A 12,692-nucleotide genomic window follows, 5' to 3' on the forward strand; every position below is an offset into this window, starting at 1 on the left:
AGTAACAACTACCACTGAGTAGTAGTTGTAGTAGATAAAATAAAAAAAATAAAATAAAATGCTGTTAAGAAACAACTTAAGAGCAGTCCTTGCAAGGATTAAAAAAAATGCAGATATGTATATGTAAATATATGTACAGCAAGTGTTGTACATTGATTTGATAAACCTATTACTCAACAGTAATGGTCGAGTAATTTTTATCTCTTACTTGACAGTAATTTCTTTATGACTTATTCAAATTCTCAAAAAGAATTTAAATTGGTCATTAAGTCTGTTCCTCATATTTTACGTTCTTTAGCACAAACCATACATCTAGAATCTCTCTCAGTTGAAGGAACTAATACAATAAGAAATTTACAACAGGTTTATCAGAGCTTATCAACTGCCTCCCTTTGGACCCCCTGATGTGGAGTACTGGTCGGGATGATCTGGAGCCGGCGTTCCTCCTGGCTCCTGATCCTCTGTTGATGGAGCCTGATTTCATTTTTTACCACCAGATTTAACTCTTTAGTAGTTTAACATCCTGCTAATGTTAAACTACATTAGCAGGATGTACATCAGCGATAATAAACCGCTGGATGAAAACTCAGAGCTACAATAGGACCCCACCCTGCAGGAAACATGCAGTTCCTGCAGCCGCCCAGCAGGGGGCAGCGGTTCCTCAAGTTCTGTCAGACAGTTACGGTTACAAAAGCAGGATTCTCCTCCAGAACAGGTTTAACAATCATAACGCCACCTGGTTCATGAGCTGACCCTGTCAGTAATGAAACATGAAAGTAAAACCAGGACAAAGAGCAGAGCAGGAATATTTATTAAATTCCACTTCATTGAGCTGATGGACCAATCAGACAGCATGAAGCAGAAACGGTTAAATGCAATCATGTGACCTTAGCAGATCAACAGCTTCCCAAAACATCGGAGCAAACGCTCTCCGTTTACCAGCAGGTTGAGACCCCTGAGAGCCCAGCAGGATCCAGATTTATAAAAATAAACTTTAGAAAGTTTCACTTCCTGTGAGTTAGACATCTGTTCTTCCCAAATGAACAAAAACACACTTCCCTGAGGAACACCCTGAGGGTTCTGCAGGGCTCCTGACTTGGACCTCCAGGAATCTCAAGTCAGTCAGTAGAACCCTGGTTCTGGTTGGGCCTGAAGCGTAACCTGCAGCAGATCCAGGAGGAACAGAAACAAGGTCAAAGTTCAGGACATCGCCAATGATCTTCTTCATGTCTCTGCTCCTCTTCAGCAGAACAATGGAGGATGTTCAGGTTCCTCTGGCTGGGTCATGGACGAAGCAGGTTCTGGTCCATGACCCGATACTGGACCAGGCCTTAACAGCTGAACGTCAGCGTTGGTTCTCCCAGGAGCATCAGAGTTCAGGAACATTCTGAAGGACCGGAGCGCCTCACATTTTCAGCATGATGACCGGATCCAACCTTCTGCTCCTCAGTCTGTTCCTGAAGGTTCGGCCTCTGCGTTTCCGTAGGGACCTGGACCAGAGGAACACGACGTCTTCTGACCCCGTTGGAGAAGAGCTCAACGTTCAGACGAGTCTCTGTGTTGGTGTCACTGAAAGAAGCGGGTCCTCCCAGCAGGAACCTCCCAGCGGCGGTGTTCCTGCTGGGAGGTTCCTGACGTTCCTCCTCAGTGACTGAGCAGTCTGAGCCGGGCCAGCCAGCCGCCCAGGACAGACGTTGACCCGGTCTTGGCTCTGGTCTGTGCGGCAGCAGGAAGCTTCTTGGTGGCGGCGGCCTCCTGGTACGGCATTGTGGCGTTGTGGTGCAGGTCGGCGCCGACCAGGCAGCGGCTGCCTCTGATGTGATCGACACCGCGGACCGATGGCGATCCGCGGGACGGCAGACCGAAGGCTGGCTCCTCCTCAGCGATGGCGCCGATCCGCTCGTTGCTCAGGTACCGGTGCAGCTCGTCTCTACCTGTTCAGAATAGAGAGCAAGAAGCAGTTAATGGATGTTTTGAGTTAGTCCGGGCCGATCAGAACCAACAGGACGGGTGAACTTACCTTTCCTTCCCTGAGTTCTGCGTTTGGACGAAGACCCGGAGACTCCCAGGACGGAGTTGACCGGCATGGAGACGGGTCGGGGTTTACCTGAACAGGTTGGCAAACAGAATCCTTTAGAACCAGACCAGAACCACTCAGAACACTGTTCTGATCCGGTTCTCACTGAACCGTGTGGGGAGGATGTTTTCAGTTCAGATCATAGTGGACCGGGTCAGAACTTTGGCAAACAAACTGGATAAACATCAAGCCCAGCTGGACCTTCAGAACCAGGTTAATGGTCCAGTTGGATCCAGAGACCGTCTGCTGCTCCAGAAGGACCAACGGTCCGGTTTCACGCACCACGGGAAGCGGATCGCTGTCTGAGGCGGATCGGGACCAGCTGCTTGACTTCAGGAGGAGGATCGTCGGCGAGGCGCTGGCGGACGTCTGCGTCCAGAGACGAGTTTGGAGACGTGGGATGTGAGGAGGCGCTGAGCTCCCTGCAGGAAGGAGGACGAGGGTCAGAGTCACGGATGGAAAGGCAGGAGGAAAACCGACAGAGGAGAGGAACTCACAGAGGAACGTATGGAGCTGCTGGAGGCGGAGGGATGTACAGATCCAGGATGGAGGTCTTCCCTCTCCTGCCTGCAGCGTCTGAGGTTTGAGGAGATCCGTAGACATCCGCAGCGCCCTGACACGTCTGCAAGAGACGAAACCGAACCTACAGCTTACTGCTGATCTCTGCCTGGACGTTCAAACGTTCCCAAACAGAGAAGCTGCTCCGGCAGCAGGTTAGCCATGCTTTATTGTTCTGTTTTATTTTGAAAGTCTTGCTCTTCTGTGACTTCCTGTTAGCCCATGGGTGCCACCTTGTGGCCCAGATAAGCCAGAACCAGGGTTTGATAACAGGAACCCAGGCTGAGGTTCTGGAGCGGGTCGCTGAGTCAGAACTGAACCCTGACCTTCAGAGTCTGTGAGGAAGTTTATCTCCTCTGAACAGTCGCATCCTGTTTGGCCCGACCTGCTGCGGGCCAACCAGGGAGTCATCCTGCTAGGAGTCCGGAGTGTTTCCTGCTCCGATGCTTTCAGGGAAAAGCAGGAAAATCGACTCCATTGTTCTGCAAACACAAACGGACTGAAGGAGCTGGAGCATCTCCTAACTGCAGCTGATCTCAGGTCTGGTTCATTCTCTGATTCTCTTCAGGCTCCAACAGCAGAAACCAGTTCTTACTGCCCCCTAGAGGTCCGGATGTGAATCTGTTCCTGGGTTAAAATCTTTACTCCTTCGCTCCTGAAACAGGACTTTTAATTCTTCCACAGACGCGGTGCGTTCAGGTGCTGCATGTAAGTTGTGGACATCAGAAACTTGAGCCTGGTCTCTGGATGATGCGTTAGCATTAGTGTTAGCTCACCTGCACCAGTGGCGGTCTCCAGCGCAGGTTTCTAAGCGGAGCAGCGGCCATTCCCGACGTTCCTGAAGGCCTCTTCTTCAGCACCAAGGTGATACTGCCAGACTCCGCCCTCATCTTCTCCACCAGGTGTTTGAGCTGCCAGCCCACCTAGACCAATCACAGAGAAGGAAATCTGAAGCTGGTTAGCTTAGCATAGAGACTGTTAACAAAGGAAAACTGCTAGCCTAGCCTAGCTCCAGCTGCAGTAGCTCCAAACCTATAAACGGAGTTTATGTCGGCTGAAGGAGAACGTCACAGGAAGTAAATGAATCTGCTCTGTTCCTGGGTGGAGTTCCTCAGGGATCTACACTCAGACCTGAGGAACTCTGATAACTCTCCTGATCCAGAACCAGATCCGGTTCAGATCTGTTTCTACTGATCATTTTCCAGCCTGAACGGAAACTTCACAAAGACTCGGTGCAGCCGAGCAGGAAAGAATCTGTTCACATGCAGAACAGAATCATGTTTTAATGATTTTCCTGATATGAATCTTGGTTTGACGTGAAGATCAGACGTTGCTCCTCCGTCTGTCTGCGGCTCTGGTGACTGACTGACCCTGAACTCACCACAGTCTGCTGGTTGACCTGGATGACCTCATCTCCAGCGTGGATCCTCTGGGTTTGATCTGCAGGAGACTGAACAGAACCAGAACCGGCCCGGTTAGTGTTGGGTTCTGGTACCACCAACAGCCGGTTCCAGCTGCAGACTCACGTTCTCCGTGGTTCCCGTGACAACATGAAGGCCGTCGTAGGTGGATTTGATGTACATCCCCTGGGAGATCAGACAGTGTAAGGGTCAGAGCTGCAGGTCAGCTCTCAGAGTTCCTACGGCTCCTGAACTCACCAGTCCTTCTCCAGGCCTGACGTTGGTGATGTGAACCTCCTCCAGGCAGGACGGCTCCGTGTTAGAGGGGTCAGAGGTCGCCTGGACCGTCTTCTCACAGACGCTGTTCAGAGCCTGGGACTGAAACAGGAAACCCAAAACCTCACTTTTAGTTTTTATTCACCAATTAATCCTAAATAAATGTTACAGACTATCAGACAGCAAAAAAGTACAAATTAAAATGGATACAATCCCAACCAAGTGGGGCAACAACAGAAATCCTTTCATGCTTTTCTTCCTGCCAGTTATTTTCAGATTTTTTTCCAATATTCCTTGTGTTGATGAATCTCCGGTCACAGAAAGAGAAAAACCAAACCAGAACAAAGACTGTTTGAGCCCGAATGCTGTGATCTTATTGGTTGCTCCTCTAGTGTTTGTTTCCTCGTTAGTGTTGGGAAAGGTTTTGCCGTCAGAACCTGGTGGAACCGGTCCAGCAGGAGCTTCACCTGACTCCGACTGGGTGGAGCTAAAGGAAACATCTGTTCTGCTTCCACATCTGGACTCTATTCTGCTGCAGTAGCAGCTGCTGGCAGGCAGGGGGCAGACTGGCCTAACTGGCTGCAGCGCTGAACCTGCAGCTTGTCCAGGTAACTGGACTGCAGAGCTAATGCTAATGCTGCAGCTGGACGCTTTGGGCGATTTCCGCTGCGGCGGTTTGCGCTCCAGCAGGAAGCGTTATCTAAGACAGGAAGCGGACATTCCAGCTCTGAAACAACAATGGAGCAGCAGAGGAGGAGGAAGTGAACTCACCACCTCCAGGATCTTCTCCTCCATCTGGAACACGCTGCAGTCCTGCAGGCACAGAGGACGGAGCCGTCAGCATCTGGACCCAACCAGAACCAGAACCCCACCTGGTAGGAGCCATCTATAATCTCTGAGTTCATCTCCTCAAACTAAAGTCACACTTTACAACTTTACTAACGACCTCAGAGTTTCAGCAGCAGCTGCTGCAGCAGCTGCAGCACAGCATGGAGGGAAAAACAAATGTTTGAGCAAAGAGCCTGCAGCAGAGTGAAAGCAGGAGGAAAACCAGCTGGAGGTAAACAGGATGGCTGCAGGGAGGAGCCGCTGCAGCTGCTGACCAAGCCTCAAATTCAAACCTGAGGTCCAAACGTCCAGCGGGTCGGAACCAGAGCAGCAGAACCGGCTCAGAGCCAACAGCCAACATCACTTCATGCTGGCCGCTCCCTGTGACCTTCACTGACCTTCTGCACGGTGGAGGTCAGCTCCAGGCCCAGCTGGATGATGGTGCTTCTGGTGGCCGTGAAGTCGCTGGGGCTCGTCACTGGAGACCTGACACACACACCCACACACACCCCGATCCGTGTTATTATGAGTGAAAATAATTCTATTTAAACCTAACATGTCTGTGATTATTGATCATCAGTGTGTGAAGTTAAAACATGACTGAATCCAGCCTCCTTTACATCATCAGCCTGTTCAGCCAATCACAGCCCCTTCGAGGTTCAGCACTGAACCGGTTCCGGTTCTTTCCAACAGGAGTTTCTCTGCAGATCTGGGCCAGCGTTGGTCCTCTGAAGTACGGGGTTCCTCAGGGTCGATGTTGTCGCCTTGTATCTGCTGCCTCTGGGTTGCATCTTTAAAAAGCACAAAGTCTCTTTCTGCTGCTCTGCAGATCCGTTCAGATCTTTCTGCCTCAACATGACCTCCAGTCTGCTGGGCCGATGTTCCAGGATCGTCTTCAGGATGTTCAGACATTTTCTGGACCCAAATAATAAAAACTGAGATTGTATGTTTGGTCAGTGCCGTCCTTTCCTGGACGTGACGGTGTGGTCGGTCCCCCGTCCTCCTGCTGTCGTCCATTTGTGAAAACTCTGGGTGTGATTGTTGATCCTGTGTTAGAGTTGATTAGCATGTTAGCGCTGCTATCAAAGCCAGTTTCTTCCAGCTGAGGATCCTTGCTACGATAAAATCTGATCTTCCTCTGCCTGATTTTGATCCAATCATTCATCACGTTTAGATTAGTTAACTCTTTGTACTCAGGGTTGGAGCAGAGCAAACAAAATGCTGCAGCTGGTCTGCTGACCAAAACCAGGAGGCGTGAATCTGTGACCCCGGTTTTACAAACCCTTCGCTGGCTCCCTGCTGCTTTAGGATCAAATTTAAGTGTTTTTAGGTCCTTGGTACCCAGAGCCCTGAGCTTTTACCGTCTGTCCCTAAAGCCAGGATGGAAAGCAGACAGAACCTCTCTGTGGATCGTCTCCTTCTGGCTGCTAAACTCCAGACTGAAACTCGGCTAAAGAGAAAAGTAAAGGATAGAAGATCATCTTTGCAGCTAAAATTTAAAATTGTTTGGTTTTCATTCATGCTATTAGCTTTTGGTTTCTCTGCCAATTTTATATTTGTCTTATTAGTATTACTAAGAGCCAGTTTCTGCAACCGAGGATCGGAGGAAGCGGAGCCTGGGGACTCTGGGTTGGGCTCTCCAATCTCTGGGGACGAGGTCGCCGAGGTGGTTAAAAAGCTCCTCGGTGGCAGGGCCCCGGGGGTGGATGAGATCCGCCCGGAGTTCCTTAAGGCTCTGGATGTTGTAGGGTTGTGTTGGTTGACGCGACTCTGCAATGTCGCATGGACATCGGGGGCAGTTCCCCTGGATTGGCAGACTGGGGTGGTGGTCCCCCTGTTCAAAAAGGGGGACCGGAGGGTGTGCTCCAATTATAGAGGGGTCACACTCTTAAGCCTCCCTGGCAAGGTCTATTCAGGGGTCCTGGAGAGGAGGGTCCGTCGGATAGTCGAACCTCGGATTCAGGAAGAGCAGTGTGGTTTTCGTCCTGGTCGTGGAACGCTGGACCAGCTCTACACCCTCGGCAGGGTCCTGGAGGGTGCATGGGAGTTCGCCCAACCAGTCTACATGTGTTTTGTGGACCTGGAGAAGGCGTTCGACCGTGTCCCTCGGGGAGCCCTGTGGGGGGTTCTCCGGGAGTATGGGGTACCGGGCCCTTTGATACGGGCTGTCAGGTCCCTGTATGACCGGTGTCAGAGTCTGGTCCGCATTGCCGGCAGTAAGTCGGGCTCGTTTCCGGTGAGAGTTGGACTCCGCCAGGGCTGCCCTTTGTCACCGATTCTGTTCATCACTTTCATGGACAGAATTTCTAGGCGCAGCCAAGGTGTTGAGGGGATCCGATTTGGTGGCCTTAGGATCTCATCTCTGCTTTTTGCAGACGATGTGGTCCTTTTGGCTTCATCAGATCGTGATCTGCAGCTCTCGCTGGAGCGGTTCGCAGCCGAGTGTGACGCGGCCGGGATGAGGATCAGTGCCTCCAAATCCGAGGCCATGGTCTTGAGCCGGAAAAGGGTAGAGTGCCTTCTCCGGGTCAGGGGGGGTGTCCTGCCCCAAGTGGAGGAGTTTAAGTATCTCGGGATCTTGTTCACGAATGGGGGAAGAAGGGAGCGGGAGATCGACAGGCGGATTGGCGCAGCGTCTGCTGTCAAGCGGGCGCTGTACCGGTCCGTCGTGGTGAAGAGAGAGCTGAGCCAAAAAGCGAAGCTCTCGATTTACCGGTCGATCTACGTTCCCACCCTCATCTATGGTCATGAGCTTTGGGTCATGACCGAAAGAACGAGATCGCGGATACAAGCGGCCGAAATGGGTTTTCTCCGTAGGGTGGCTGGGCTCTCCCTTAGAGATAGGGTGAGAAGCTCAGTCATCCGGGAGGGACTCAGAGTAGAGCCGCTGCTCCTTCACATCGAGAGGAGCCAGTTGAGGTGGCTCGGGCATCTGGTCAGGATGCCTCCTAGACGCCTCCCTGGTGAGGTGTTCCGGGCACGTCCCACCGGGAGGAGGCCCCGGGGAAGACCCAGGACACGCTGGAGGGACTATGTCTCTCGGCTGGCCTGGGAACGCCTCGGGATTCCCCCGGAGGAGCTAGAAGAAGTGGCTGGGGAGAGGGAAGTCTGGGCCTCCCTTCTGAAGCTGCTACCCCCGCGACCCGACCTCGGATAAGCGGAAGAAGATGGATGGATGGATGGATGGATAGTATTACTAAACTTAATTTTATTTCCGTTTTTTCTTTTATCTACCTGTGATGTTTGTTGTGATGCACTTTGGTCGGTTCAGACTGGAAATGAGCTGCAGACATAAACTTTGACTTTACTTGTTCAACCAATCGCTGAGCTGCAAACCTCTGCTACATGTTAGTAGGAACGGCATCTTCCATTTTTCTCTGAAACTCCGTTCATCTGAATATGACGATTCAGGCTGATGGAGTTTATGTATATGATCCACCAATGCGCTAATAGTCAAGCTGATTTTTAATTGAGTGCTTTAGCCTCACCGGTCCAGCCAGCCCAGCAGGCTCTTGGCGGCGGCGATCAGCTCCACCACGGCGCTCAGGAACTGGTTGGAGGGCTGATGGGAGTTCTTGTTCTGGTAGGCCGGGTTCTTCCTGCGCTGCGTCACGGCGCCGCTCAGGTTGCGATGCGCCGCCCTCATCTTCCCCACCAGCGTCTTCAGGCAGTCCGACTCCACGCCGTAGTTCTATGAGAGGAGACAAAGGACAGCTGAACTACGTTTCCCATGAGCACCTCCTCCTGTTCCAGCCATGTTGGATCCTGAGTCGATGCTCCAAGAAACTCAAACACCTGAAAACAGCTGAGCTCAGGCTAACATGAGTCAGCAGAAAACCAGCCGTTCTGATGTTGGATCAGCTGGTTCCTGTGATCCGGACCGGCAGGGTGAACGCCAGCCGCCCTCTGGGGAAGGGTGGGTTAGGGTTCTGGGCGGAGCGGTTCTGGGCCGCTCCGCCCAGAACCGCTCTGCCAGGGGCCCCATCCGTTTCCTGCAGGAAGACCTGAACCTGAAATCCACCAGGAGTTCTGCAGAGCCTGGACCAAACTTTGAGGTCCAAATTGCAGCTCAGAACCACCCCTTCCCCCGCCCCGGTCCCAGTACCAACCAGAGAGCAGAGCAGGTCCACGGCCTCCAGAACCAGCTCCTGGTGCCCGACCCGGGCCACGCCCAGCGCCAGCAGGTCCTGGTGGCCCAACCGGAGCAGCTGCTGCCCGCCGACCCGCTGCTGCCGGAACGCCGCCACGTACGGCTGCAGGCTGTCGTCCAGACCTGGAAACAAAGTGTTCACATCCAGGAAGTGTTCACATCCAGGAAGTGTTCACATCCAGGAAGTGTTCAGACCCAGGAAGTGTTCACATCCAGGAAGTGTTCACCCAGCAGGGGGCGCTGCGGGGAGGTATTGACACCCCGCTCTGGCTCCGAGAGCAAACAGCTGCTGAGTCAATATTAACTCTTCCTCCCTTCGACCCGACAACATCAGAACCGACGCCTCGCTCTGAAGCAGAGAGTCTGCTGAACCAGAACCGCCTGAAAACCCACCAGGCTCATCAGAACTTCATCAGAACTTCCTTGTATTGGCTCCAGACATGGAAACTACGGAGTGCTGATCCTGACGAAAATGGCAGAAAAATCAATAAATGGATCAAACAGTAACTAATGATCTAATTCTCTCTTTATTTCCTGATCCAAAGTAAACAGAACCAGAACATTCCCTCTAGGGCTGAAACGATTCCTCGAATGATTCGAGTTCCTTGATTATTAAAATTTGTTGAGGAAAATTTATCTGCCACGAAGCTTCGTTAATTTATGTTTTATTATTTAGCGCGCCGTGTTCCGGCCGGGTCGGTGCTTGCGTTGCGCGGCGCTCTGACGTCCGCCTGAGTTGTTGATGAAAGCTAAGTGTTAGCGGCATAGCGTTTGTCGCTTTTATGGACCAATAAACATCCTTAAAACGCTGCCTGGAACCAACTGGGAACCAACTGGTCGGGTCGTTAGGCGGGTCAGCAGATGGTTGATGAAGGCTCCGGCAGCAGGGAGGAGGATTCCTGCTGGGAATCTGAACCGGGTCGGGAACCGGATCAGAACCGTTTATTTACTTTCATTGAAGTTTGATTTTAATGATTTTATTCAAAGATGAAAACAGAATCAGTTTGTAGAAAAGTTTTTATTAAGATCCTGAGGATGCAGAACAGAACCGACCCGTATGGATAAGGGAGGTTCTGCTCATTCTAAAGGAAACATCCATCTGGTTCTGACCCGGCCCGGTTCCAGCAGAACCATCTGGGACGGGTCGGTGGCTCAGCAGGAAGCAGGATTTCCTGCTGAGCTCCATGAATCCGGAGAGCTGGACAAACAGGAACCGACCCGGTTTGTCTGGGTCAGAACCAGAACACTTGAGGTTCTGCTGTCTGAGCCGTCTCCTGGAGCAATCGGGTCGTTCAGAACCTCTTCATCTGTGATGAGGAACACCAGCTGTTGAGCGTGGCAGGTTCTGACGGGTTCTGGACCCCTCCTCCTCGCTAGCGGTACCAGGAACCAACCGGGTCGCTGGAACCGCTCAGCTGGGGCGTTCTGCACCTGCCAGGAACCCAAGGAATGTCGACCCGTCTCAACATGTCGGCGTCGCTCCGACGCCTCCGGGACAGATCCGTCCGCCCAGCTGCTCCGTTCTACAGAACCGGTACCAGGTTCTGGAGCGGTCCAACAGAGCCATCTCTCTGGTTACATTGTTTGTTTTTAAGCAACCAAATCGGACCTGGAAACAGAACCGGCTGCACAGCTGAAAGTCCTGATATGAAATGATTAGCGTTAGCTTCCGTTTCATGGAGTTACAGTTAGCAGAAGCATTAGCTTCTGGTCATTTTTAATATGCTTAGCGGTGTAGCGTTAGCTTCTGCTAACTGTATCAATTTGGCATTAGCATAGCTAAAAACATTTTCATCTAATTTGCAATTTTTGTGCAAAAGTTTATTTTCCATGACAACCATGGTGGCCATCTTGAAAAAAAAGAAGTTAGTATGGTTTCTATGTATGATTTGACACAAAAAGTATTAACCTGCTATAAACATGAACAAACTTAGTTTTAACTTTCTGTGGATGAACAGGTACGTAGCGGTTTAGCATCTTAAGCTTTTCAGCGGCTAACGTTTTGGTTCCCTGGAAACATCTGGGCCAATCAGGTTCCAGTATGTGAAATGTTCTGACATCTGCTGCATCAACACAAGTCTCTGGTCCTAGTTTCTAGACGGAGGGTTACAGGCTATAGGTCTGGAGGAACAGACGGCGGTTCTGATCCGCCAGTTAACGGGTCAGTGGGTCGTTCCTGTTTACCATGTGATCAACAGCCAGACCGCACCGAGCGTTGGACCTGAAAACACCTGGTTCATGAAAACCCCTCAGGCTGCTAACCGCGGTCAGAGGCTTCTTCTGACTCACTGCAGCACTGACTGCTACTGGAGCATCACCATCCACAGCCACTCTGACTTCATCTCTCTGCAGGATAAATAAAGTATTTTTAACTGAGCTGAATAAAACTTCCTGTTTTATTACTGACTTCACTTCCTGTTTCCATTTTAAATGTTTGAATCTTCAGCAGGTTCTGATGCTGTAATAACACTTCCGGTTCGGTTACAGTAACCCGACAGCCAGAAGCTGATGATTACCCAGCGGTTCGGATCCAGAACCTGCTGAACCACCAGGAGGAAGAACATCCCGAACCAGAACCATCAGCCTCACCTCTCATCCAGTCCTCCACCTGTTGCGGACTCCACCCGCTCACAGGCTCCATGTCGGAACCGGGCTGGACCCAGACTGGATCAGGCTCCCCGATCCGCTACTCGGACATCTTCTGATCGGAACCAACCTGAAGCTTACACTCAGACTCCAAATCCAGAGAAAAGTTCTGCAGAACTCTGTCGGAACTCTCTGAGTTTAAACCTCCTGAATCACTCTGGGGTTCGGATGGAAGTTCGGGTGAAGTCGGTTCGAACCGCTCCTGCTGCACTCTGACCGCCTGAGGTTCCGTAGAAGTTCGGACAGAGTTCGGGTCGAACCGAACCCGCCGCTCCGCTGCTTTCTGACCAACTGCTCCTCTAGGTAAACTGCGCGCTGATTGGCTGTCATCGCGCAGGGCTTGGACACGCCCCTTTGGGCTTTCCTCCAATCACGTGAGGCGAATCCCCTCGCCCCCTGACCGAGGCGGTAAACAAAGCAGCTCAGTTCGACCCGGTCGGAGCGGTTCGTTTTCCCAGATGGTTGAATTCATGTGTTTATTATTACCTGGTAAAAATGTGTTTGTCTTATTTCTTGTGATTTTGGTTTAAAACCTGCCATTTTTTCCTTCTTCACAAACCTGATCTGAACTTCCAGAGAGTTTGAGTTCAAACCGGGTTTTCATCCGAACTTTAATTTTCCTGCTTCATGTTGCTGATAAACTCACCTGGATTCAGATTCGTCCCAGTCTGATCCCGGTTCCGGTTCTGGCAGTCTTCTTGATAAACTCCTGTTTTTATTTCAGGTGAATAAACTGGAGCAGATTTGAACGGAAACT

General features: G+C 51.4%; 1 protein-coding gene across 3 annotated transcripts; it reads right to left on the minus strand.

Moving 5' to 3' along the window:
* Nucleotides 1–793: 793 nt before the first annotated feature.
* Nucleotides 794–12,250, minus strand: LOC116733913 (connector enhancer of kinase suppressor of ras 3-like). 3 transcript variants are annotated; one of them, XM_032584931.1, is made up of 13 exons: nt 11,879–12,249; nt 9,249–9,412; nt 8,628–8,830; nt 5,538–5,625; nt 5,083–5,124; nt 4,294–4,413; nt 4,162–4,221; nt 4,017–4,085; nt 3,412–3,558; nt 2,575–2,699; nt 2,360–2,499; nt 2,021–2,107; nt 794–1,934 (listed from the first exon to the last, which is right to left on the minus strand). In XM_032584931.1, the coding sequence occupies exons 1-13, from the start codon at nt 11,928–11,930 to the stop codon at nt 1,645–1,647; spliced, it is 1,587 nt and encodes a 528-aa protein (XP_032440822.1). In that variant the 5' UTR covers nt 11,931–12,249; the 3' UTR covers nt 794–1,644. The 3 variants fall into 3 exon arrangements, with proteins under 3 accessions (XP_032440822.1, XP_032440824.1, XP_032440823.1); XM_032584933.1 differs by having other exon boundaries at nt 9,249–11,635; nt 11,879–12,248; XM_032584932.1 differs by lacking the exon at nt 5,083–5,124 and having other exon boundaries at nt 11,879–12,250.
* Nucleotides 12,251–12,692: the final 442 nt, after the last annotated feature.

Source organism: Xiphophorus hellerii, chromosome 15 (genome assembly GCF_003331165.1).
Source record: "Xiphophorus hellerii strain 12219 chromosome 15, Xiphophorus_hellerii-4.1, whole genome shotgun sequence".
Lineage (NCBI taxonomy): Eukaryota > Metazoa > Chordata > Actinopteri > Cyprinodontiformes > Poeciliidae > Xiphophorus > Xiphophorus hellerii.

Bases quoted from the DNA above. Each gene is read 5' to 3' on its own strand.
- LOC116733913 (XM_032584931.1), bottom strand. From the start codon at position 11,930: ATGGAGCCTGTGAGCGGGTGGAGTCCGCAACAGGTGGAGGACTGGATG. The intron at 3,559-4,016 runs GTGAGTTCAGGG...TGATTGGTCTAG, and splicing joins AGGTCAACCAGCAGACTGTG to GTGGGCTGGCAGCTCAAACA. The intron at 2,108-2,359 runs GTGCGTGAAACC...CAACCTGTTCAG, and splicing joins ACAGCGATCCGCTTCCCGTG to GTAAACCCCGACCCGTCTCC.